This window comes from Amblyraja radiata, chromosome 1 (assembly GCF_010909765.2).
Source record: "Amblyraja radiata isolate CabotCenter1 chromosome 1, sAmbRad1.1.pri, whole genome shotgun sequence".
In the NCBI taxonomy this organism is placed as follows: Eukaryota; Metazoa; Chordata; class Chondrichthyes; order Rajiformes; family Rajidae; genus Amblyraja; species Amblyraja radiata.
Window position 1 is genome coordinate 37,401,931 of NC_045956.1, and position 23,362 is coordinate 37,425,292.

General features: G+C 44.4%; 1 protein-coding gene across 1 annotated transcript; it reads right to left on the reverse strand.

The window, feature by feature from the left end:
- Positions 1 to 17,111: 17,111 nt before the first annotated feature.
- On the reverse strand, positions 17,112 to 21,892 carry LOC116978018. The gene is made up of 5 exons (XM_033029045.1): positions 20,922 to 21,892; positions 20,375 to 20,618; positions 19,942 to 20,048; positions 18,991 to 19,633; positions 17,112 to 17,273 (listed from the first exon to the last, which is right to left on the reverse strand). Exons 1-5 carry the CDS (start codon positions 21,890 to 21,892, stop codon positions 17,112 to 17,114), a joined length of 2,127 nt encoding a protein of 708 aa, XP_032884936.1.
- Positions 21,893 to 23,362: the final 1,470 nt, after the last annotated feature.

A 23,362-nucleotide genomic window follows, 5' to 3' on the forward strand; every position in this document is an offset into this window, starting at 1 on the left:
TATCCAAACATTTAAGAAACAATTAGACAGGTACATGGATAGGACAGGTTTGGAGGGATATGAACCAAACACGGGCAGGTGGGACGTGTAGCTGGGACATGTTGTGCAAGTTGGGCCGAAGGGCCTGTTTCCACACTGTATCAGTCTATAACTAATGGAAGAATCATGAGCTCTTGGGGCCATGGGCACAGCACCAGAAGTTGAGATTATGGATAATAATTTCCCACCACCATAATGGACAATGTCCTCATTTGGCATTGCAAATTTTCTATAATTCCATAAACACAAGATTTCTAACAATTCCCTTGGAGCTGGAGACTTTTTAAAGCATGTTTAAAAATAGACGAAAGAAAAAGAATACTTCTAAACTTTGAAGGGTGCTGTAGTTGGCTGATTAATTTATTCTTGTTTGGTTCTTGTAAAAAATAACTGAATTTACTGGAATAGTTTATGTGAGTGTACACAACATCTCATTATAGAGCCAAAATATGCCAATTTACCTCAAAGAAATACTGAGGAAGATGGGTGATATCAGTTTGTGGCAGGTAGTGAGAATAATGCAGAGAATAGTGAAATAGATTTCATTGGATTCTGAAACAAAATTGTTTCTCCTTACAAGGACCAACTGCTGAATCAGTCTCACTCTACCTGTCAGAAGTTCAAAGGTTATTTTATTGGTCACATACACCTAGGTGTAGTGAAATGCTTCTTGCCAATGCAGCACATAAAGAAAGAATACAGACATAACAGTAATAAAGAAATTTAAACATAAAAACATCCCCCCACAATGGCTCCCACTGTGGGGGAAGGCACAGTGGGAGCCATCCCATGTCCACCCATTTACGGAGGCCCGATGTTCCAGGCCGTTCTCGACGGGTGATGGTGCTCCGGCGTCGGGAGAATCCTCTCAGCGGCATGGGAACCCTGGAACGGCCGCGCCGGATAGAGCTCCACCACTGGCGATCTCGTCGTGAGATCCCAGGCTCCCGATGTAAAGTTCAGCGCCGCCGCCCGCAGCTGGCCACTCCACAGACCCGCAGCTCCGCGATGTTCATCGGCAGTCTTCAGCTCACCGGAGTTCCAGCGCGGCGCCCCGGGCAAGGCATCGCCCGCTCCGCTCCGCGATAGCGTTCCAGCGCTGTGCCGCCGCCGAAGCCGAGGTACTGGGCGGTCCCCGGCAGGAAACGCCGTTCCAGGCCCGCTGGTAGGCCGCGAGGACGCGTCGAAGTTGAAGCTCCTCTGCGAAATTTGTTACCGTTGAAAAGAGCGAGTGCAGGTCTTGCTCTGCTCAGGATTTGGCAACGGCCGCTGCATTCTGTTGCAGACAAAAACGTTCAATAAATTAATATATTTTCTGCGGAGGTATAAAACTCTGAGTAACTTCACGGCCCTTACAGTGCGAATTTAAGAGCTCCATTAATTGACCATCTGTCATGTAAAATCTACCACATCATCGAGTCTACTCTATGCATTTACTCACCCGAAGAAAAGTGCTACATTCATATTTTCTGAACCATAAAAGAGAGAAGGTGAAAGCCTGTAATATTCCTTCATTTGCCTGTGGCCTGTTACTATGTACAGTTTACATTCCATGTCCCTGGCCCAGGGCTCAGCAACAAAGAACAAAAAATGCTGCACAAATTCTTGATCTTTGAAATTTCATATATAAAAACCATGGAAGTACATTATTAAGCACAATTGGACAAATACGTAATGCTAACAAAAAAATTGTTAGAGGAACCCAGCGAGTCATGCGAAATGGACAGGCGACGTTTCGGATCGGGGCACTGCACTTCTGAAACAGGCAGATGAAGTGTACAGACCCGCAATGTATCTGTTAACTTCCTCTGCAGATGTTGAATTCTTTCAGCACTTAATTTTATGTCCAAGATTACAGCATCTACAGTTTCATGTGTCTCCAAATACCTAATGCAACAAATTTCCGTCATTTTAGAAGGGATAATACCACGATTAAAACTGAGAAAATAGCAATGCACGTGGATTGCTTGTAAAACAACAGTGCTTGTAAAACAAAATCTTTTTCAATAACCTTATGATAAAAATAAAATTGAAACCTGATGCAATTTATCACACAATAATATCGCCATGTGGCCATTAATCGGTATTTACCAAATTGCATGCCTTGCTTGCCAATTCACCATTTCTTAGTTACAGAATGAACAAATTTAGTATTATGCACGGTAATTAATTTTGTCTGAAACCATATATTAAATTTTATTTATCACCAATTTATTGCAGATCAATCAGATTTTACAATATTCAAATCATCTCATGTTATCATGAAACGGGAATGGTGCCGGAGGATTGGCGTATTGTGTGTAGCGGCAGATTTTTCATATCTTTCAGGTAATTAGCACCCTAGCCGTTAATTGGATGAGAATGGATATTTGATGAATATTTGATGAATATTTTCTTTATTGTAGAAAGAAAACAGTTAGATACATCCAAGGTTTTTCCGACTTCTTCGAATTCCAGCTCATTACTTCAGATATTAGAAAGCTCCTCGTGTCTCCGTAACAATGACATGCCTTGACATGGTCGAAGGATTAACCATCTCCATCGTCTCCCCAAAAACGAATCTAAAAACTAAACTTCTGCGCAAGCAGTTAGATACATAGAAAATAGGTGCAGGAGTAGGCCATTCGGCCCTTCGAGCCTGCACCGCCATTCAATATGATCATGGCTGATCATCCAACTCAGTATCCCGTACCTGCCTTCTCTCCATACCCCCTGATCCCTTTAGCCACAAGGGCCATATCTAACTCCCTCTTAAATATTAAAAGTTAAGCTGCAAACACGCCCAAAGACACGTCATAAATCCCACCCACATTATAACGGGCAGTCTAAACTTTAAAGGCACATGCCATCCACAATGACATGCAAAACAGGCCAAATGGCCCCTAATTGTTCCGAATACATAATGAGGCAATTACTAATAAACATCATAAAAGTGGCCATATATAAAAATCAAAAGGTTAGGGAATAAAACCCTGTAGCTCAAAATCAAACCCAGGTCTCCCGCGTGACAGGCGGGGATACTAACCACTACACTACAGAGGAAAAAATAGCATGCACTATAAATCTGCAATCACAATTCTTCTGGCTCTTGCATCTTCACTTTCGCCTTCTAGAAGTAAGCACAACTTAGTTATTAATCTTATTACAACAGTGGTTTAATTCAAAGTCATATCGTGCATACCAATCCCTTAAAATAAGGCATGGTACCCAGTATATAGTCCAAAAGATAATAGTCCAAAGCTTTGAGAGCATGAAACGTCTTCCTCCATGTCCGATCAACTCATTGATGTGTTGTAACAGCAATGTTGAAATATGAAAATCCTTCAAAAGAATGACAGGATCTTTAACAATAAAGTTCACCATTAAGTTTGATTTATCGTCCGAATCTTTAGCAGAGATTTCAAATGCCAGCTCAAGCTTTGGCCATTCTCTGTCTGGCTTGCAGAGAGATTTTAATTCATTGACCCATTCATTGATCCATTGATCCATGAAGTTTCCAGAGAACTGACAGTGAACTGTTTATTAAGCGAAAAGAAATGTCTTTTCGCTTAATAAACAGTTCACTGTCAGTTCTCTGGAAACTTCATTCGCAGAATTTTCTTCTGTGTCAATATATTTCAGTTGCACCACATTAGTAACTCCCAATGTTCTCTCCATTGGCAGATCAAAAACACGTTCTTGCCTGAAAGGCAAGTCCACACAACAGTGTCCATCAGCTTTCATTGAGTAGTTCATAACATCCATGAACTTCAATTCTTCTTTCGACATCTCTTCAGGTGATTTGCTAGTACTTTCATTAGAGTCATGATTGTATGGCTTCATCACTGGCTTTTCTAATTCATCATTGGACATTTGATTAATAACAATGGCATCACAGTTCTCCTGATTTCCGATTTTGTGGTTCCTTTTCAAGGAGCCATAGATAACCCATCCAAGTCGGGTTTTCGTAGCATACAGTCCATCCCATTGGCTCCTAATAATCTGTACAGGTTCTAATGCTCTCAGAGCATTCGTTCCAATAAGTAAGTCAATATCAGAATTTATCTTTGATATTTTGACATCCTTCAGGTAAGGCCATTGCTGTAAGTCTTTGCCAAGGGGATGGTCTGTATGCTACGGCATTGTTTCATGTGTACCATTGACCAACAGGCATTGTTTCATGTGTAAAAACTTCTGAAATTGGAATAAAATTATCTTCATCCAAACTGGATATCTCCATACTCGTAATGCAATGACTCATGCTCTCTTCATCTTTATTCATGGTACGTAATCGAATTTTAGTCTCTTCTCCTCTGATATTCAGCCTTCTCATCAGGCTTTCTGTACAAAAGGTAGTCGAACTTCCATGATCCAGAAAAGCATATATTTGCAACACTGCATTCGTCTTGCTGTTCCTTACTTGCACAGGTAAGATAGAAAAATTACGAGTTTCAACCCCGGCCCCAATATGAGCAGATACTTGAGGCGAGGTGATAGCATTTCTGGTAGTTGGCTTCTCGCCCTCTTCTGTTTGTTCCAGTTCTTCTTCTTCTTCTTCCCGGTGCTCTGACAGCTCTTCTTCAATGTGAAGTGCTTCAGGATGATATTGATTGCATTCATAACAAATTATAGGACTCTTACAGTCTCTTACCATATGTCCCTTTTTCAAACATCCAAAACAGATTCCCTTCTCTTTCAAGAAATCCATCTTGTCTTCATATTCTTTCATCTTGAATCTACGACACCATCTTATGGTGTGACCAACTTCATCACATAACAAACAAAATACTATTTGCTTGCTAGTAGACACCTTTCTTTTTCTTTCATATGTCTTTTCCACAGACACGGTCGTGATAGCAAAACTACTTTTCTTAGGTTGAGATCTTTCTTCGGTTTCGGTAAAAGTAGAACCTTTATAAGTTGCAAGTGGTTTGCGATCTTCAATAATCCCGTTGCATGAGTCTGACATGTACCGTACTTCTCTTTCTAAAAATTTCACCAGGTCTGGTAGCCTGGCTACTTGTTTGCTCTTATCTCGTATTTCACCTGCCCTATCTCTCCACTTTTCTCTCATTCTTCTGGGCAACTTATTAATGATGATTCTCATATTACTTGCAAGATTCATTTCCTCCATGTAGCCAAGATTTTTCATCGAGCTGCAACTTTTCAGAAATATTGCACATTCACTCAATTTTTCCACATCTTCTGGTTTGATTTCTTTCCAAGCATGAGCCTTTTCAATGTATGCATTCGCAATCCTCTGTTCATCACCAAAATGTTCCTTTAGTAATCTTCTTGCCTTTTTATAGCCCTGGTTGCCTGGCTCCATCTGACAACTTTCTACAAGCACCTTCACACTTCCTTTTGTGTGCTTCACCAGAAATCGTAAGCGCTCTTTTTCATCTTTAACTTTTGTCTCTAATACCTCCTCTATTGCCCTTACGAAAGTTTCATACTCCAAAGGATCTCCACCATACGTAGGAATTTAAACTGGTGGCAGAATGAGAGAGGTACTTTGTCGAGCTATAATCTTGTTGAATTCAGATTGCCTATTCAACAGTGCCAATAATCCATCCTGAAATCTCTGTCTTGGCTCCACCTGTTCATAAACAGGTCTTGGCTCAAACAGACTTGTTCGAGCCCATGCCCTAGGCCTTGGAAAAGCATGATCCACTGGTCCATCTCGAATTTGTACGGATGCTCCCATAGTAGCTAGTTTCGTTCTAGAGGAAGCTCTGTTCCAATGGGGTTTCAAAGCCTCGATTGTGGAATTGATCCAACTGCCAATTCATTTCGAGCAGTTTTTCTTCTTGGTCCAGAGCTCATCATCCTCGACGATCTAGAGCTGCATCTTGACCCTTCACTTTCGAGTATGTCCTTCCTGGCTTTGGCCACCGCCATCTTTGTATCTAATTCCAGTTGTTCCTGACATCGCGCCATCTCTTCTTGCTGTCGCTTTATCTGCCGCATCATCTCTTCTTGCTGTCGGGCCTTCTCTTCTTGCTGTCGCTTTATCTGTTGCATCATCTCTTCTTGCTGTCGGGCCTTCTGTTGCATCATCTCTTCTTGCTGTCGGGCCTTCTGTTCTTGCTGTCGGGCCTTCTCTTCTTGCTGTCGGGCCATCTGTTGCATCATCTCTTCTTGCTGTCGCTTTATCTGCCGCATCGGTAGGGGGCGCTGCACTGGCAGCGCCTGTCGGCAGTGTGTCCGTCTTTTTTCAACTTTTTTTATTTTTTTAGTATGTTTAAAAGTGTGTTTTTAATGTTTCTTTGTGTGTTATGTGTGGGGGGTGGTGTGGGGGGGTAAGGGGGAAACCGTTTCGGCCGCCTCTTCCATGGAGAGGCGACTTTTTCAGGCCGCCTCCCCCGTGGCCTAACAGCAAGGATCGGCGCCGACTTTCCCTGAGACGCGCCCGGAGCTTCAGCGGCGGGCACAGCGTGGACTCTCGGCGTGGAGCGGGTGAGCCCTCGCTGGAGGGGAGCGCTCCGTTACGCTGGCCCGCGGCAGCCGGCAGCCTGAAGCAGCGGTCTGCAGAACTCCAGCTGGTGCGGCGTCTACAGCCCGGGATCTCACGTTGGGGACCCGGGTGGAAGAAGCTTTCACTGCCGGCCCGCGGCCATCTTCTACCGCGGGTGCGGCATGGACTTAACATCACCCCAGGAGGGGAGCTTCGACCGCCGGCCCTGCAGACTGCGGTGCTTCCGGCTGCGGCACGGCAGGTACTTTAAAACTTTGACCGCCGGCCTGCGGCCTACACCAGCCTGAAGCCGCGGTCTCTGGTTGGGAAGAGCCGATCCTGGACTCACCTTGACTTTGACTTTGTCCCTTACCATCTGGACGCCCGCAGCAACGGCTGTGGAGGGTGGTGGTCCCGACCACGGGGGAAAATGGAGGAGGACTGGCCAAGCTCTGTGCCTTCCACCACAGTGATGAATGCTGTGGTGGATGTTTGTGTAAAATTTTAATGTGGTTGTGTTCTTTATTATTGTACCGCTGCTGGCAACCCAAATACCACCGACCTTGGTTATTTCTATTTCTATCATCTCTTCTTGCTGTCGGGCCTTCTCTTCTTGCTGTCGCTTTATCTGTTGCATCATCTCTTCTTGCTGTCGGGCCTTCTGTTGCATCATCTCTTCTTGCTGTCGGGCCTTCTGTTCTTGCTGTCGGGCCATCTCATGTTTTTTCTTCATGGCATCCGCTTTTATTGAGAGCACTGCTAACTCAGCCTTCGCACCCAATTGAGCAGAAGCCCTCGAAACCGAACTGACTGAGCAACCAGATCTGCGGCCTGATCTTCGTGAAGATACATTTGAGATACTATCTCCCGTTTCTATATCATCACCTTCTTCTTCTTCATGCTTAGTATCTTCTTTTCTGCTACATTTACTTTTGTCAACTTGCGCTAACCATGCTTCTGCAACATCCATGGATTCATCATAATACTCCGTATTTTCTGAATCCCACTTATAATGTCTTTCACGTTCCTTGAGAACGCTCTGCTTCCAGCAGTGTGTCCTCCTTCTCTTTCAGCTCCTGGCTAAGGCTACGTATCATGCGTAATTTATCCTCCACCTTCTCCTGGTTAGCTTCTGATTCCATGAGTATCTTCACACTTTCAAATAGCCTTCTAATCCTCTTCCACAACTTGTTCCTATCCAATTCAGTCTCCTTGAGAACATGAATTCAACCTTTCTCAGTGAGTTTAACTTGTCTGGCTGGTCTTTCTCCACCATGTGCTCCTTCAAGCACCAAGCTTCGAGCTCCTTCGCTCATAACTTGTGACATAATTTCAGATAACCACTTATCTGCCTTTTTCTTGAAACCATTGAATATCTTCTTTGTGTATTCATCCCACTGGGTATGTCTTCTGCGTTCTTCCCAAGACAGCACTGAACACAGCAGTACATTCTGTTTCTTGCCAACCTCCTGGTAGAGGTTCCATAGTTGGCTCATATTAGATTTCACCTTGATTACGTTCTGTTCTGATTCCATCTGTGTATCAATTAATCTGGTCACCTACAACCATAATTCATTTCTCTCTTTCTCGGTTTCCCTCAAACAGGCAGCATGTGAAATATCTGTTTCTTCAAGTTGTCTGGGTCTTTCTCCACCACCACGTGGTTCTTCTGGCATCGCTCTGCCTTCATCTTCTAAATTCATGATTTTAAAGAGGTCTTGGCAGATTGCCAAGTCTTTAAATTAGTCGAAAAAGTCTCTGCTAGTAGTTGTGGCTTTGTTCTTATCAACAATTTCTTCCAAAACTAAAAACATGCTGATAATGTAGAGAACATCTCTCGAACACCAGGTGCAAAATGTAGCTCTAATTCAATGGAATGCACTTATCATGAGCAATTCCAAACAATCCAAGGTCGGTCTGGAGAAAACAGCTTCTGAGTTCTGTTACAGAAGACTTTTAATAAAGCCGTGATTTTAATTCAAAGAGTAATAATCGATTCGTACTCACAAATCCAGTGATACGTCTTCAGATACGTTCCGATGCTGTTGATAGACCTCAAGGCTTTTCCTGGCCGAGACCTTATCTTCAGTTCCACGACTGGAACCAATCTTCTTTGGCTATGCCTCTCCGAGGTCTTAGCCTTGACATCCTTCTCTGGCTGCACCTCTCCGAGGTCTTAGCCTGGTCGTCCTTCTCTGGCTGTGCCTCTCCGAGGTCTTAGCCTTCTTTTCTTCGATTAAATCTTCTGTCCCACTCTCTGGGACTGGTATTTAACCCCCCTGCCGGAGGTATCCTTCGACTTAATGTAGCGGCAGATTTTTCATATCTTTCAGGTAATTAGCACCCTAGCCGCTAATTGGATGAGAATGGATAAGGGGAATATCTTCGGTACGCATGCAAGCTACCTCAGAGACCTTCAGAGCTTCTCCATTCATAAAGCTTCAGCACAGTCTTTTGATGAATATTTTCTTTATTGTAGATAGAAAACAGTAAGATACATTCAAGGTTTTTCCGACTTGTTACGGCAATCTTCTTCGAACTCCAGCTCATTACTTCAGATATTAGAAAGCTCCTCGTGTCTCCGTAACAATGACATGCCTTGACATGGTCGAAGGATTAACCTTCTCCATCGTCTCTCCAAAAACAAACCTAAAAACTAAACTTCTGCGCAAGCAGTTAAGCTGCAAACACGCCCAAAGACACTCATAAATCCCACTCACATTATAACGGGCAGTCTAAAATTTAAAGGCACATGCCATCCACAATGACATGCAAAACAGGCCAAATGGCCACTACACTGCGCATGTTGGTCCATTGTTTAAAAAGGATTCTACGAGTAAACCTAGCAATTATAGACCTGTTAGTTTGTCGTCAGTGGTGGGCAAATTAATGGAAAGGATACAGAGATAATATATATAATCATCTGGATAAACAGGGACTGATTAGGAACAGTCAACATGGATTTGTGCCTGGAAGGTCATGTTTGACTAATCTTGAACTTTTTGAAGAGGTTACTAGGGACATTGATGAGGGTAAAGCAGTGGATGTTGTCTATATGGACTTCAGTAAGGCCTTTGACAAGGTTCCACATGGAAGGTTGGTTAAGAAGGTTCAATTGTTGGGTATTAATAGTGGAGTAGCAAGATGGATTCAACAGTGGCTGAATGGGAGATACCAGAGAGTAATGGTGGATAACTGTTTGTCAAGTTGGAGGCCGGTGACTAGTGCCTCAGGGATATGTGTTGGGTCCACTGTTGTTTGTCATATACATCAATGATCTGGATGATGGTTTGGTAAATTGGATTAGTAAGTATGCAGATGATACTAAGTGTTGTGGATAATGAAGTAGATTTTCAAAGCTTACAGAGAGATTTAGGCCATTTGGAAGTGAGCTGAAAGATGGCAGATGGAGTTTAATGCTGATAAGTGTGAGGTGCTACATCTTGGCAGGACAAATCAAAATATGACGTACATGGTAAATGGTAGCGAATTGAGGAATGCAGTTGAACTGAGGGATTTAGGAATAACTGTGCATAGTTCCCTGAAACATAGAAACATAGAAAATAGGTGCCGGAGTAGGCCATTTGGCCCTTCGAGCCTGCACCACCATTCAATATGATAATGGCTGATCATCCAACTCGGTATCCTGTACCTGCCTTCTCTCCATAAAGATCCCTTTAGCCACAAGGGCCACATCTAACTCCCTCTTAAATATAGCCAATGAACTGGCCTCAACTACCTTCTGTGGCAGAGTTCCAGAGATTCACCACCCTCTGCGTGAAAAACAGAAGGTAGATAGGGTGGTAAAGAAAGCTTTTGGTGTGCTGGCCTTTATAAATCAGAAAAGTTGGGATGTAATGTTAAAATTGTACAAGACATTGGTGAGGCCAATTCTGGAATCTGGTGTACAATTCTGGTCACCAAATTATTGGAAAGGTGTCAACAAAATAGAGAGAGTACAGAGGAGATTTACTAGAATGTTGCCTGGGTTTCAGCACCTAAGTTACAGAGAAAGGTTTAACAAGATAGGTCTCTATTCTTTGGAGCGCAGAAGTTTAAGGGGGGACTTGATAGAGGTCTTTAAAATTATGAGAGAGATAGAGAGAGTTGACGTGGATAAGCTTTTTCCATTGAGAGTATGGGAAGATTCAAACTACAGAACATGATTTGAGAATTAAGGGACAAATGTTTTGGGGCAACATGAGGGGGAACCTCTTTACTCAGAGAGTGTGGAATGAAGGCAGGTTCATTTTTAACATTTAAAAATAATTTGGATAGGTATATGGGCGGGAAAGGAATGGAGGGTTATGGTCTGAGTGCAGGTAGATGGGACTAGGTGAGAGTAAGTTTACGGCACGGACTAGAAGGGCCGAGATGGCCCGTGTCCGTTCCAAATTATAGGACAAATTATAGTAACAAAATAGAGAGAGTACAGAGGAGATTTACATAGAAATAGAAACTCTATAAGAAATTCTATAAGAGTCATCAGACATGATTTACCTTCCATAAATCCGTGCTGCCTTTGTCCAATGATTTCACCACTTTCCAAATGTGCTGGTATCCCATCTTTAATAACTGACTATAGCATTTTCCCCACTACCGATGTTAGACTAACTGGTCTGTAATTCCCGGTTTTCTCTTTCCCTCCCTTTTTAAAAAGTGTGGTTACATTAGCTACCCTCCAATCCTCAGGAACTACTCCAGAATCTAAAGAGTTTTGAAAAATTATCACTAATGCATCCACTATTTCTGGGGCTACTTCCTTTAAGTACTCTGGGATGCAGCCTATCTGGCCCTGGGGATTTATCGGCCTTTAATCCATTCAATATACCTAACACCACTTCCCGACTAACCGGGATTTCACTCAGTTCCTGCATCCTGCATCTTATTTGACCCCCGGTCCCCTGCTATTTCCGGCAGTTTATTTATGTCTTCCTTAGTGAAGACAGAACCAAAGTAGTTATTCAATTGTTCTGCCATGTCCTTGTTCCCCATGATCAATTCACCTGTTTCTGACTGCTTTAACTAATCTTTTCATCTTCACATATCTATAAAAACGTTTGCAGTCAGTTTTTATGTTCCCTGCCAGTTTTCTTTCATAATCTGTTTCCCCTTTCCTAATTAAGCCCTAGGTCCTCCTCTGCTGTTTCTCCCAGTCCTCTGGGAGGCCGCTTTTTCTGGCGATTTCTACGCTTCATCTTTTGCTTTGATACCATCCCTGATTTCCTGTGTTATCCATGGTTGCACTACCTTCCCTGATTTATTCTTTTGCTAAACTGGGATGAACAATTGTTGTAGTTCATCCATGCAGTCTTTAAATGCCTTCCATTGCATATCCACCGTCAACCTTTTAAGAATCAATTGTCAGTCTATCTTGGCCAATTCACATCTCATACCCTCAAAGTTACCTTTCTTTAAGTTCAGAACCCTTGTTTCTGAATTAACAATGTCACTCTTGCCCAAGGGGCTACACAGAACAAGACTGCTAAGTACCTCATTACTCAATACCCAGTCTAGAATAGCATGCTCTCTCGTTGGTTCCTTTACATGTTGGTTTAGAAAACTATCCCGCATACATTCCAAGAAATCCTCTTCCTCAGCACCCCTGCCAATTTGATTCACCCAATCTATATGTAGATTGAAGTCAGCCATTATAACTGTTTTATCTTTGTTGCACGCATTTCTAATTTCCCCAACTCCACTACTAATGTTAGGTGGCCTGTACACAACTCCCACTAGCGTGTTTCTCAGCTCTACCCATATTGATTCCACATCCTCCAAGCTAATGTCCTTCCTTTCTATTGCGTTATTCTCCTCTCGAACAAGCAAAGCTACCCCACCTCCTTTTCCTTTCTGTCTATCCCTCCTGAATATTGAATATCCCTGGATGTTCAGCTCCCAGCCTTGGGCACCCTGGAGCCATGTCTCCGTGATCCCAACTATATCATATTCATTAATAACTATGTGCACATTCAACTCATCCACCATATTACGAATGCTCCTTGCATTGAGACACAAAGCCTACAGGCTTGTTTTTACAACACTCTTACCCCTTATACAATTATGTTGAAAAGTGCCCCTTTTTGACTTTTGCCCTGGATTTGTCTGCCTGCCACTTTTACTTTTCACCTTGCTACCTATTGCTTCTAGCCTCATTTTACACCCCGTCTCTCTGCTCATGATCCCATCCCCCTGCCACATTAGTTTAAATCCTCCCCGACAGCACTCGCAAACACTCCCCCATTTACAAGAATGTTGCCTGGGTTTCAGCACCTAAGTTACAGAGAAAAGTTGATGAACAAATGCTGAAAAATAGGACTTCCCATGTTGTTATCTCCGGTTTGCTTCCAGTTCCTCGTGCTGGCGAGAGCAGGAACAGGGAGATACGGGACCTGAATGTGTGGCTGAGGAACTGGTGCAGGGATTTGGATTATTAGATCACTGGGATCTGTTTTGGAGTAAGGGGGAACAGTACAAAAGGGACGGATTGCATCTTAACAGGTGGGGGACCAGCATTCTGGCAGGCAGGTTTGCCACTGCTACACGGGTGGTTTTAAACTGAATAAGGGGGGTGGGGTGTCAAATGAGATAGTCGAGGACGGAGTTAAAGGGAAAGAGAGTAAAGGGATGGTTAACGACCTCCTGCACCTATTTTCTATGTTTCTAAGTTTGGTCTTTATTCTTTGGAGCGCGGAAGGTTAAGGGGGGACTTGATAGAGGTCTTTAAAATTATGAGAGAGATAGCCAAAGTTGACGTGGGTAAGCTTTTTCCATTGAGAGTCGGGAAGATTGAGGGGAGCTTCTTTACTCAGAGTGGTAGCTGTGTGGAATGAGCTTCCAGTGGAAGTGGTGAAGGCAGGCTCGTTTTTATCATTTAAAAATGAATTGGATAGGTATATGGAAGGGAAAGGAATGGAGGGTTATGGTCTGAGTGCAGATAGATGGGACTAGGTGAGAGTAAGTTTTCGGCACGGACTAGAAGGGCTGAGATGGCTTGTTTCCATGGTGTAATTGTTATATGGTTATAAGGTTTGGTAGACCAGTTCAATATGGCGAATATTTCTCAGCAAAATTTTTGAATGAATTAGAGAATGTGTTTGAGTGAAAGTACTCAGCTGAAGGGCTAATGTTGGTGAGGATCAGCTCAGAAAAGATTTGCACCAGAGATTGGAAGATTACACAGTAGAAAGTCCAAGGTGGGTCTTCAAAGAGGTTAGTTTGGATAAAGATCAGACGCATTTCCTAAAAAGAAATAGGAATGGAGCCAACCATTCACTGCCACATGGAGATCGTGTTGCAAAATTAACCCATTTACATTTGAACCAATGCAGGCAAAAATAAAATCTGTGTTACTGCTATATATTAAACACCTTTAAACACATATTAATGACGTGGACTTGAGAATGTGGGACTTAATTGCAGAATTTGTACCAGATATGAAACTTTGTCAGTGGCTTTGTAAGGCAGCAACTCTACCACTGTGCCACTGTGCACGTTGGATATGTATTAATATTATACCAGGAATGTGAAATTTCAGTTATGTTGCTCTAATGCCAGAAATGATTGAGAAAATGAATAAGCATGTTCAGAATCATGGCAAATGATGCAACATTAAGAGTTTTTTACTGCTGATAATTGTGATGTTTTGGAATGCACTGACTGATCTATGGTTCAATGCTAAGTTTTATATGTTAGTTTGATAAACATTTGAAAAGTTAAATAGGGCTATGAGGAAAGGGAGTGAATTAGAACTATAACTCTTTAAAAGAGCTGACATAGGAATAATGACTGAATGGTCTTTGATGCCTTTTATTATAACTTTATGTTTTCATAATATTATAATTTACCGAGCAATTTTCCTTCAGTTGTTTTTAGATAATGTCACAGTAAACCCTTATCGTTTTGTCTGCCAGTATTAAAGCCTGCTGTGCAATGTTGAAAAGAACAATATATTTCTTGGGTATGATAATAAATCTTTAGCATTCAGTTCAAGTCTGCTATTCAATCAAAGTCAAGGGAGTGTTCGGCACGGACTAGAAGGGTCGAGATGGCCTGTTTCCGTGCTGTAATTGTTATATGGTTATATGGTTATATGGCGCCGTCCAGTTGTGTATGGCTTCTTTCTTTTATTTTTAGTGTGTTAAAAAGTGTTTTGTTTGGAGGTCTATTCTTTTTTATGTGGGTTGTGGGGGGGGGGGGAGGGTAGGGGGAAAATGCTTTTCCTGTTCTCTACCTGGAGAGGCGTCTTTTCTCCGGGCAGCATCTTCGACCCGTCCTTGCGGCCTACCAACGGGTCTGGAGCGGCGTTTCCTGGGGGGACCGGCCAAAACCACGGCTTCGGTGCATGTGATAATAAATGTCCTTTGTATCCTTGTGAATGTACATCATTCTTAAGTTGCTACAGAACAAAAAATTATAGTCTTGAAACTTAGTTGTCTGTACACGTTTCAATGAAAAAGGTTAATAACCATGTTATCAAAACAAATGTATAACACATACTTGTTATAAAGCATTAGATTTTACAGTCATTATCCTGAACTAAATTGGCTGAAATGAATATAAAATGGTGGGGTGCTTATAATAAATGATAAAGTAATATTGGGACACACGATGATCCCAATTGTACCAATAATATTTGGAGCTTTATGGATCCCCAAGGAGATATTGGACATAAAGGAGATATTGTTCAGTGTGAGAATATGTACATCCAAGCAAGGTAGTCATGGCCTATTTTACATGATCAGTACTCGGTAGAGGTCTTTATTTTATCCATCACATGCCCATCTCAAATCCTGCATGCTGTTGATATTGCATCTGCATTCCTGATCTGTCCGAAGGGTTTTGGCCCGAAACGTTGCCTATTTCCTTCGCTCCATAGATGCTGCCTCACCAGCTCAGTTTCTCCAGCACTTTTGACTCCCTTTACTTTGGTGCCGTTCCCTCTTTGGATCTACCCTGAGCAAACTGCTGGCATGCACAGATAGTCTCCATTTTTTGAGCCACTTGGTCACTCCAAACATACCCTCCTTCAAATTTGTAGTACACCACTCACTAAGGAGCAATGTTATCATTGACATTGAACCTGCTGATACAAGCTATGCTGTTTTTATTTCAATAACTAAGTTACTTACTTTCAGAAGTTTAATGGACAGTGCTCTGATACTTTCTCATATTCTCTTCTGGTTGGTGACCTGACCAAGAACATCAGGTCATTTTTTGCTGGATAGCTACTGACCTAATTTCCTCTGGAGAGTTTCCCTTCTCAGACTGCCAAACAACCACCTTTACCTCCGCAATCCGGACTGTCTGGTTTCGGTTGGACAAATCGTTTCAGCTGGTTCTTGACTCACAAATTGCACTTCTTCCTACCCTGGCTCCTGTCTGTCTCCATGTCAAGTCACCGCCTAATCAAGAAGGGTTTCGGCCCGAAACGTCGCCTATTTCCTTCGCTCCATAGATGCTGCTGCACCCGCTGAGTTTCCCCAGCAATTTTGTGTACCACCGCCTAATCAAGATACCTTCACTTCTGCAAAATGTTGTCATTTTGAAAGTGGTGCTTTGAACCCAGACAAAGAACCCAAATATTTAAACAAATATCAAATGTGATCATTTGGAATGCTTAAATTCCTGTTTCTGCAATTTATTCAAAGCTACGCTCTTCCTGCAGCTTACTAATAAGTTTGTTATAAGCGCAAATACAGAGAGGTTCAGGTACAATGAAAAATCTTACTTTCAAAAAATTTGATTCTGTGATCACAAACTTTATTTGGGATTATAAAACACACAGAATCCATAAACGACATTTATGTAATCCCAAGGAAATTGGCTGACTGGCTCTCCCTAATTTTTGTACTATTACTGGGCAACGAATATTAAAAGCTTAATCTATTGGATGGACAATACATGCCAACAGGTAAACTGGTTAACAATGGAGAGAGAAGATTGTTCGCCTTTTAATATAGGTGCGATTCTTCTCTCTCCGATAAATCTGAAGAAATCAGTATATATCAACAGAATTACAGTTGAAATATCACCTGAAAGGTAGCCAATACTTTAGATATCTTCTAATAATGTTGATTCACATTTTTCTCTCACATCGGTTGTTTCGACAATAATCGACCAGGCACCAGGGTTGCTTTAAACGTACGTTTATTGAGCAGGAGTCTTCACACAGGTTACAACCCGGCAAAGAGTCAAGCTCTCTGCCCTTAATTGCAATGCTTTTTATATGTTAATGCCACTGTTTAGCACCTCCCACATTCCCCAATCAAAGAACCGACACGTACGCAAAATACAGGAAAACAGGTATGTACATATAAGGAGATGTTAGATGAACCACACTAGATCTCAGACCAGTACATTCCTTAGTCTTCCTGGCGAGGGGGATTGTGTATTCCTCAATCTTGTCAGACGGGGCGGGTGATCCCCTATTCATGACTATGCAGTAACTGCAAGACAATCTGTATACCCTTCCTGAAACCTGCAGCCTCAGTTCCAGCAAGCCTGGTCAGCAGCCATCTTATGCTCTTTATTTCAGTCTACCTGGCCAACCATTTTACCTTTACAGAACAATCTTACAGCGTTGATTCAGGATTTCCATTCACATTCCCCCCTTTTGCTATTCTTATGGCAACACTCATAGTCCATTTAAAAGTCCCATTCGCCGAATCTCGTAACCTTCTAGTTCCCTGGCCATGGCTTCTTGGACCGTCCGACCTTTGTCCTCCAATTCTCCTTCCTCACTCACTTCATCGTTTTCGCTGTCGTTGGGGAATGGTAACAGTCTCTCCTGCTCAAGCTGTAAGACCATCATTCGTACAGAATTTTTAGCTTCCTCGGGGGTGGTCCCCAAACCCAATAAGGCCACCATTAATCGGGCTATGATACATTTCACAATGGCAATCCCCACAAATAAGCAAGTAACTACTATAGCAGCATAGATGGCCATGCTGATAATCCAGTTGTATAATCCCCCAAATTCCCAATTCCCCCATCCCTGGTTTTCGTTTATTCCATCCAAAAAGGTGGTAATCTCTTTCTGGTGTTGGGTGATGTTGCTAGTCCTGTCTTGAACCCCCATCATACATTTCCCTTTTATGACGGTACAGGTCCCCCCTTCTCTAGTCAATACGTAATTGAGCGCATATCTATTTTGTAGGGAAAACATCCTCATTTCGGCCATCTGGGTTTTTACTGCCTCCAAGGCTCCAGTTGTTGCATTGCCCAGAATTGTCAGGCCGCAAACAAGGTAATTTCGGTTTTTGGCTGCTTCACCTCCACCCACTCCTCCCATGGTTAGCATGCTTAATAATCCCCATCCGATGGCATGTCCGTGGGTAGCCCCCCTGACCCCTGGATTTCTCCATTGCGCGCAAAACCAACACCGCCCTTCGTTGAACCTGAGCCATGGGTTTAGTCCATTGCTCGGGACAAGGTACCGTGGTTGGCACCAATGCTCCAACTGCCACGTTCTTGGGGAAAGGGGGTTTTAGGACATTGGTTCCTTTCCCATTAAAGAAGAAGTAATATCCTTCCTCCGTATATAATGATCCATTACAGCCCCTTGGGGTGTTAATGTCTTTTCCCCCTCCAGACCAGTCCCTCCACGCTTCACTGATCCCATTGCTATAACTGGGGATTGGCAGGTGATGGGATCCTACCGTCAGATGGGTCCCGTTAGCCCATCCACACAACAGCTGAAATCCAGCATTTACAGGGATACAGTCCCTAGGCACCTTACATTGAACTCCTTTATAGGTAAGGTTACATGTGGAGCCGTGAAAGGGCCCTTGCAGAGCGCAAGTGAGGTTATTTTTAACATTTATGACTATACACCCGTGTCCTTGGTTACTAAAACAATTTTCATATTGCCTGTTATTATTGGTGGTGAAGTTACATGGCCTAGCCGGTGGTCTTTATGCCGTCCTTGATTCATTATAGCAAATGTCGTAGGAGTGGTTATTGTTCTTAGGTAGCGGTAAGCAGTTGGCCGGTGGAGCGAGAAGCCTATCATAGCCGATGCTAACGGGCTTGACAGGGACCGTTTTTTTGTCCTGGCACTTCACCAGTCGTTCAGTTCTGCCTCATGCAGGGGATGGGGTAAACAGGGAGGTAACTGAAGTCATTTGTGGATAACAAACCACCTGTCCCTTCCCGAATAGCTCATTGTGTGCCTGGATGAATAAATTGGAGTTTTCCCGTTCCCCTCTCTTTCCTCGTTTGTTCCGTCCGTATTCAGGCTTTGTCCATTTCCAGCCGAAACTGATTAACCCTGCAGTGGTCGCCACACATATTAATGCCACGAAGACCCTCATCTCAGCGATTTATTTCGTATCTGTGAACACAAGGGAGGGAAAAGAAAAAGAACGTGCAATTTCATAGCAAAATTAATTCGTGCCCTGCTTTCCGTAGACTGGATCCCCCTCCCTGACCTCGACCTCCCCCCTTTGCTTGGTGTCACCAACCACTTTACAATGGTGCAAATGCACCCATGCCGATCGTCCTTCTACCTTTACCGCGGTGGGGGTGGTAAGGAGAACCTGGAAGGGGCCCAACCATCGAGGAGAAAGGGTGTCCTTACGAACCCAATTCTTAATCAACACATAAGAACCCGGGGTGATCCGTCCATTAACGGGAAAATCTATGTCGCCCACATAAGAGGCCTTGACCTCCACATGAATCTCACGCAGGGCCCTTGTAAGGGCAAGGACGTAGGAGACCATCTCCTCCGCCATGTGATGCAATGTCATTGTGGCCGGGATAATGTCTGTCCAGGGGGTGCGCAGAGGTCGGCCATAGATGATCTCTGCAGGAGACAACCTTGTCTTCCCTGCGGGAAGGACTCTGATCTGGAACAAAGCAACAGGCAACATTTTAACCCAGGTGAAGCCCGATTGGTCCACCGGCTTGGCAAGCCTGGTCTTCAGGGTCTGGTTCAAGCGTTCCACCATTCCTGAAGCCTGTGGGCGATAAGCACAATGCAGCCGCTGGGTTACGCCCAGCTGTCGGTACAATTCTTTATTGATAGCGGCAATAAAGTGAGGGCCGTTATCCGAACTGATGGTGTTTGGAACCCCAAAGCGAGGAACAAACTGCCGTAATAAAATAGACACCACCGTAGAAGCAGTGCAATCAGTGGTTGGAAAGGCTTCAATCCACCTAGAAAACACATCAACAATAACAAGCACATGTTTATAACACTGACACTTAGGCAAATCAATAAAATCCATCTGTAAGGAGTCCAATGTAAGGTTTCAAATGGAGCAGTAGGTAATGGAGTACGACCTGTCTGGCAGACAACTCCTTTACCAGGGTTGTGTGTAGCACAGGTGAGGCACCGTGCACTAGTTTGGGCTGCCAAAACCTTAAGTCGAGGATGCCACCATGCCTGTAAGAGAGCATTTACTAGCAAGGTGGCCCCACAGTGAGTGGCTACATGTAGGCAATCAATGACCCAGGTCGCTAACTGGTCTGTCATACAGGTCTGTCCGGCCGGCGTGAGCCACAATCCGGAGTCAGCCTTCCGACAGCCCAGCTGCTCCCATTCCATTATAACATCAACAGAGGCGTCCCCCTGTAAGTGCAATACATCATTCATAGTTGGCATAGGTTTCTCAGATTCAGACGACCCATATAAAGACTTTTCACCTGCCTCATCATACTACCCACCACTTTAAATCTATCGCGTGAAGCACACTTAGCCGCTTCGTCAGCCAACCTGTTACCGATTTGGACCGGGGAATCTCCTGTCGTGTGGGCCGCACATTTGATTATGGCTACCGCAGAGGGCAGAAGGATAGCATTCAACAGGTCACAGACCAGGATCTGATTGGCAATCTTATGGCCCGTCGAGGTGAGGAATCCCCTATTTTTCCATAACTATCCGAAATCGTGAATGACTCCAAATGCGTATCGGGAGTCGGTGTAAATATTGACGGAGTGCCCCTCTGCGAGGACACAGGCTCGTGTGAGGGCAAACAACTCAGCCTGCTGAGCTGAAAACGGTGGGTCAAAACTGCCACAATCCAGCAAGGTTCCATCTTGATTAACTACGGCAAAGCCTGACAGACGGCGTCCCTGCTCGTCGATGGACGAACTTCCATCGGTATAGAGGATCAAATCTGGAGAGGCTAGAGGTTGATCGCTAAGGTTAGGGCGTGGACTGGTATCCGCGAGAATAGCCTCCAAGCAATTATGGTCGCATGGAGCGAGGAGATCAGGAGGAGAGCAGAGAAACGCAGCAGGGTTGATAGTGGTGCAGTGCCGGAACTGTAGCTTGGGATTATTCAACAGGTAGATCTCATACTTATTTTGTCTGGCTGAAGTCAAATGCTGGGTCTGGAGCTGTCCCAGTAGGGCGGTCACGGAGTGGGAGGAATATCGGTAATGTCCTGCTGGAGAGTGAGGTTGGCGGCCGACTGAAGATTATTGTATACAATGAGGATACCCCAGTGCCACAGGGTCTAACTTGGATGAATAATACGCCACTGGTCGGTGCTTATCCCCATGCAGCTGGGTCAAAACCGCAGTGGCACATTCTGCCAGGACGGTACAATAGAGCTGAAAAGGTCTATCATACAGTGGTCGCCCCAGCGCAGGAGCCTTCTGCAGGGCCTCTCGTAGATTATTGAACGCGGTCAAGGCTTCACCTGACAATACAAAGGTACCTTCCTGGCTGGTGTAAGGGGTCAGGTGCTTTATGTCCAGGGCCACATTCGGAATCCACTGACGGCAGTAGTTGATCATTCCCAGCCACTGTCGCATTCCCCTGGCTGACGTGGGGGGTGCTGTTCTGTAAATGGGGTCTGTACGGCTCTCGTCCAACCGACGGCCATCTGCTGAGATTATGACTCCGAGGAATTTCACCTCCTTTTGTCCGACATTTACTTTGGAGGGGGACACAACGTACCCCAATGCCTTTACAAAGTTCAACAACAAAATTATAGCTTCCCTATTCTGCTCCTCCGTTTCACTGGCCACTAAAAGGTCATCGACATACTGGATCAGTGCAGACCCCTCAGGTAACTGAAGGTTTTGTAATTGCTGTTGCAGACAACGAGAAAATAGCGTCGGTGAGTTTACAAAGCCCTGTGGCAATCTGGTCCATGTATACTGTTGTCCATTATAGGTGAATGCGAACAGGTACTGACAGTCCGGGTGTAAAGGAATCGAGAAAAAGGCATGTTGGAGATCCACCGATCCAAAGACTGTTGTTATAGCCGGGATGGTAGCAAGAATATGTGCTGGGTTAGGAACCAGAGCATGTCGGGGTTGTACTATGGCATTGATGGCCCGCAGGTCCTGGACTAGACGATACTGATTCGGTTTGCCCGGTTTTGGGACTGCGAGAATCGGTGTGTTGCAGCAGAACTGGCATGTGATCAAAATACCTTGCTCCAATAGTCCTTTGAGTAACATGTCGATACAGGGTACGGCCTGGACTTTCAAGGGATATTGTCGTATAGATGATCTTTGGTCAGAATGACGGTTAGTGAAGAATTCGAATAATCGCTGGAGCGTTCAGATGGTGCACGCGCATCCTGCACCAAAAGGGGGGGGGGGAGCGTGTGTCGTCACACACAAAGATCTTATAGCGGAGATCTCCGCTATAAGATCTTTGGTCACACACTATGCTCGCGCCTCCACAAACAGATGAGCGTCTTCTTGAATGGAGAGCGCGTGGCCGCCTCCACAAACAGTCACACACACTGTGGACCTGCCCCCACTAAAAATATTTTGTGTGGAAGGGGAGGAGGAGGGTGGAGAGGGAGAGGGAGGGGGGGGAGAAGAGGATGGGGGAGAGAGGTGAAGGGGGGGGGGGGTGGAGGGGTTGGAGCGGGCGTGCATGAGTCGTGAGAAGAGAGAAGGGCAGAGAGAGAGAGAGAGGCTGGTACAACAACAAAAAACCTGGATAAACTCAGCGGGTGCAGCAGCATCTATGGACCGAAGGTACAGGGCAACATTTTTGGCCGAAACCCCTTCTTCCGGGTTTCGCTCCATAGATGCTGCCGCACCCGCTGAGTTTATCCAGCTTTTTTTATGTCTACCTTCGATTTTCCAGCATCTGTAGTTCCTTCTTAAAGACAGAGACTGTGCACGGTAAGGGAATGAGGAGGGAGAGGGGGAAGAGTGTGGAGGGAGGGGGAGGGTGGGATGGGAGGGGGAGAGGGGTGGGGGGAGAGAGAAGTGGAAGAGTGGGGAGGGAGCGAGGGAGGGGGAGAGGGGTAGCAGGAGTGGTGGAAGAGGGACAGGGGGAGTGGTGGACCCCTAAAGAATTTTGTAAGTTTCTATAAGTTACGCCCTCAATCTTCTAAAATCTAGCGAGTACAAACCGAGTCTGGGGCTGATTCTATGGGTGAGATGCCAGTATTTTTTTAAATATTTGGTGGGGGGGGGGATTTGATTAAAAATGTGTACATAAACACGACGAAATGTAATCAGGAGTTTCTATAAGATCCCCCCCAATCTTGTGAAATCTGGCGAGTACAAGCCGAGTCTATCCAGTCTTTCTTCATATGAAAGTTCTGACATCCCAGGTATCAGTCTGGTGAAGCTTCTCTGTACTCCCTCTCTATGGCAACGATGTCTTTGAGCATTGGGCATTGTGACATCACACTATGGAACGTTCACCATTGGCTGGGGCTCCTGCATAGGCATATGTAAATGAATCCATTCCGATTGGACATATGTGAACATTGGGCATTGTGACATCACACGATGGAACGTTCAGCAGGGGCTGGGGCTGGTACAGCTTCTGTGGGTGAGAAGCCAGTTTAGTTTTGAAATATTGGGGGGGGGGGGGAGGATTTGATTAAAAACGTGTACTTAAACACGACGGAATGTAATGAGAAGCGGATACTTAGAAAGAAAAGTGAAATCTCTACCGAA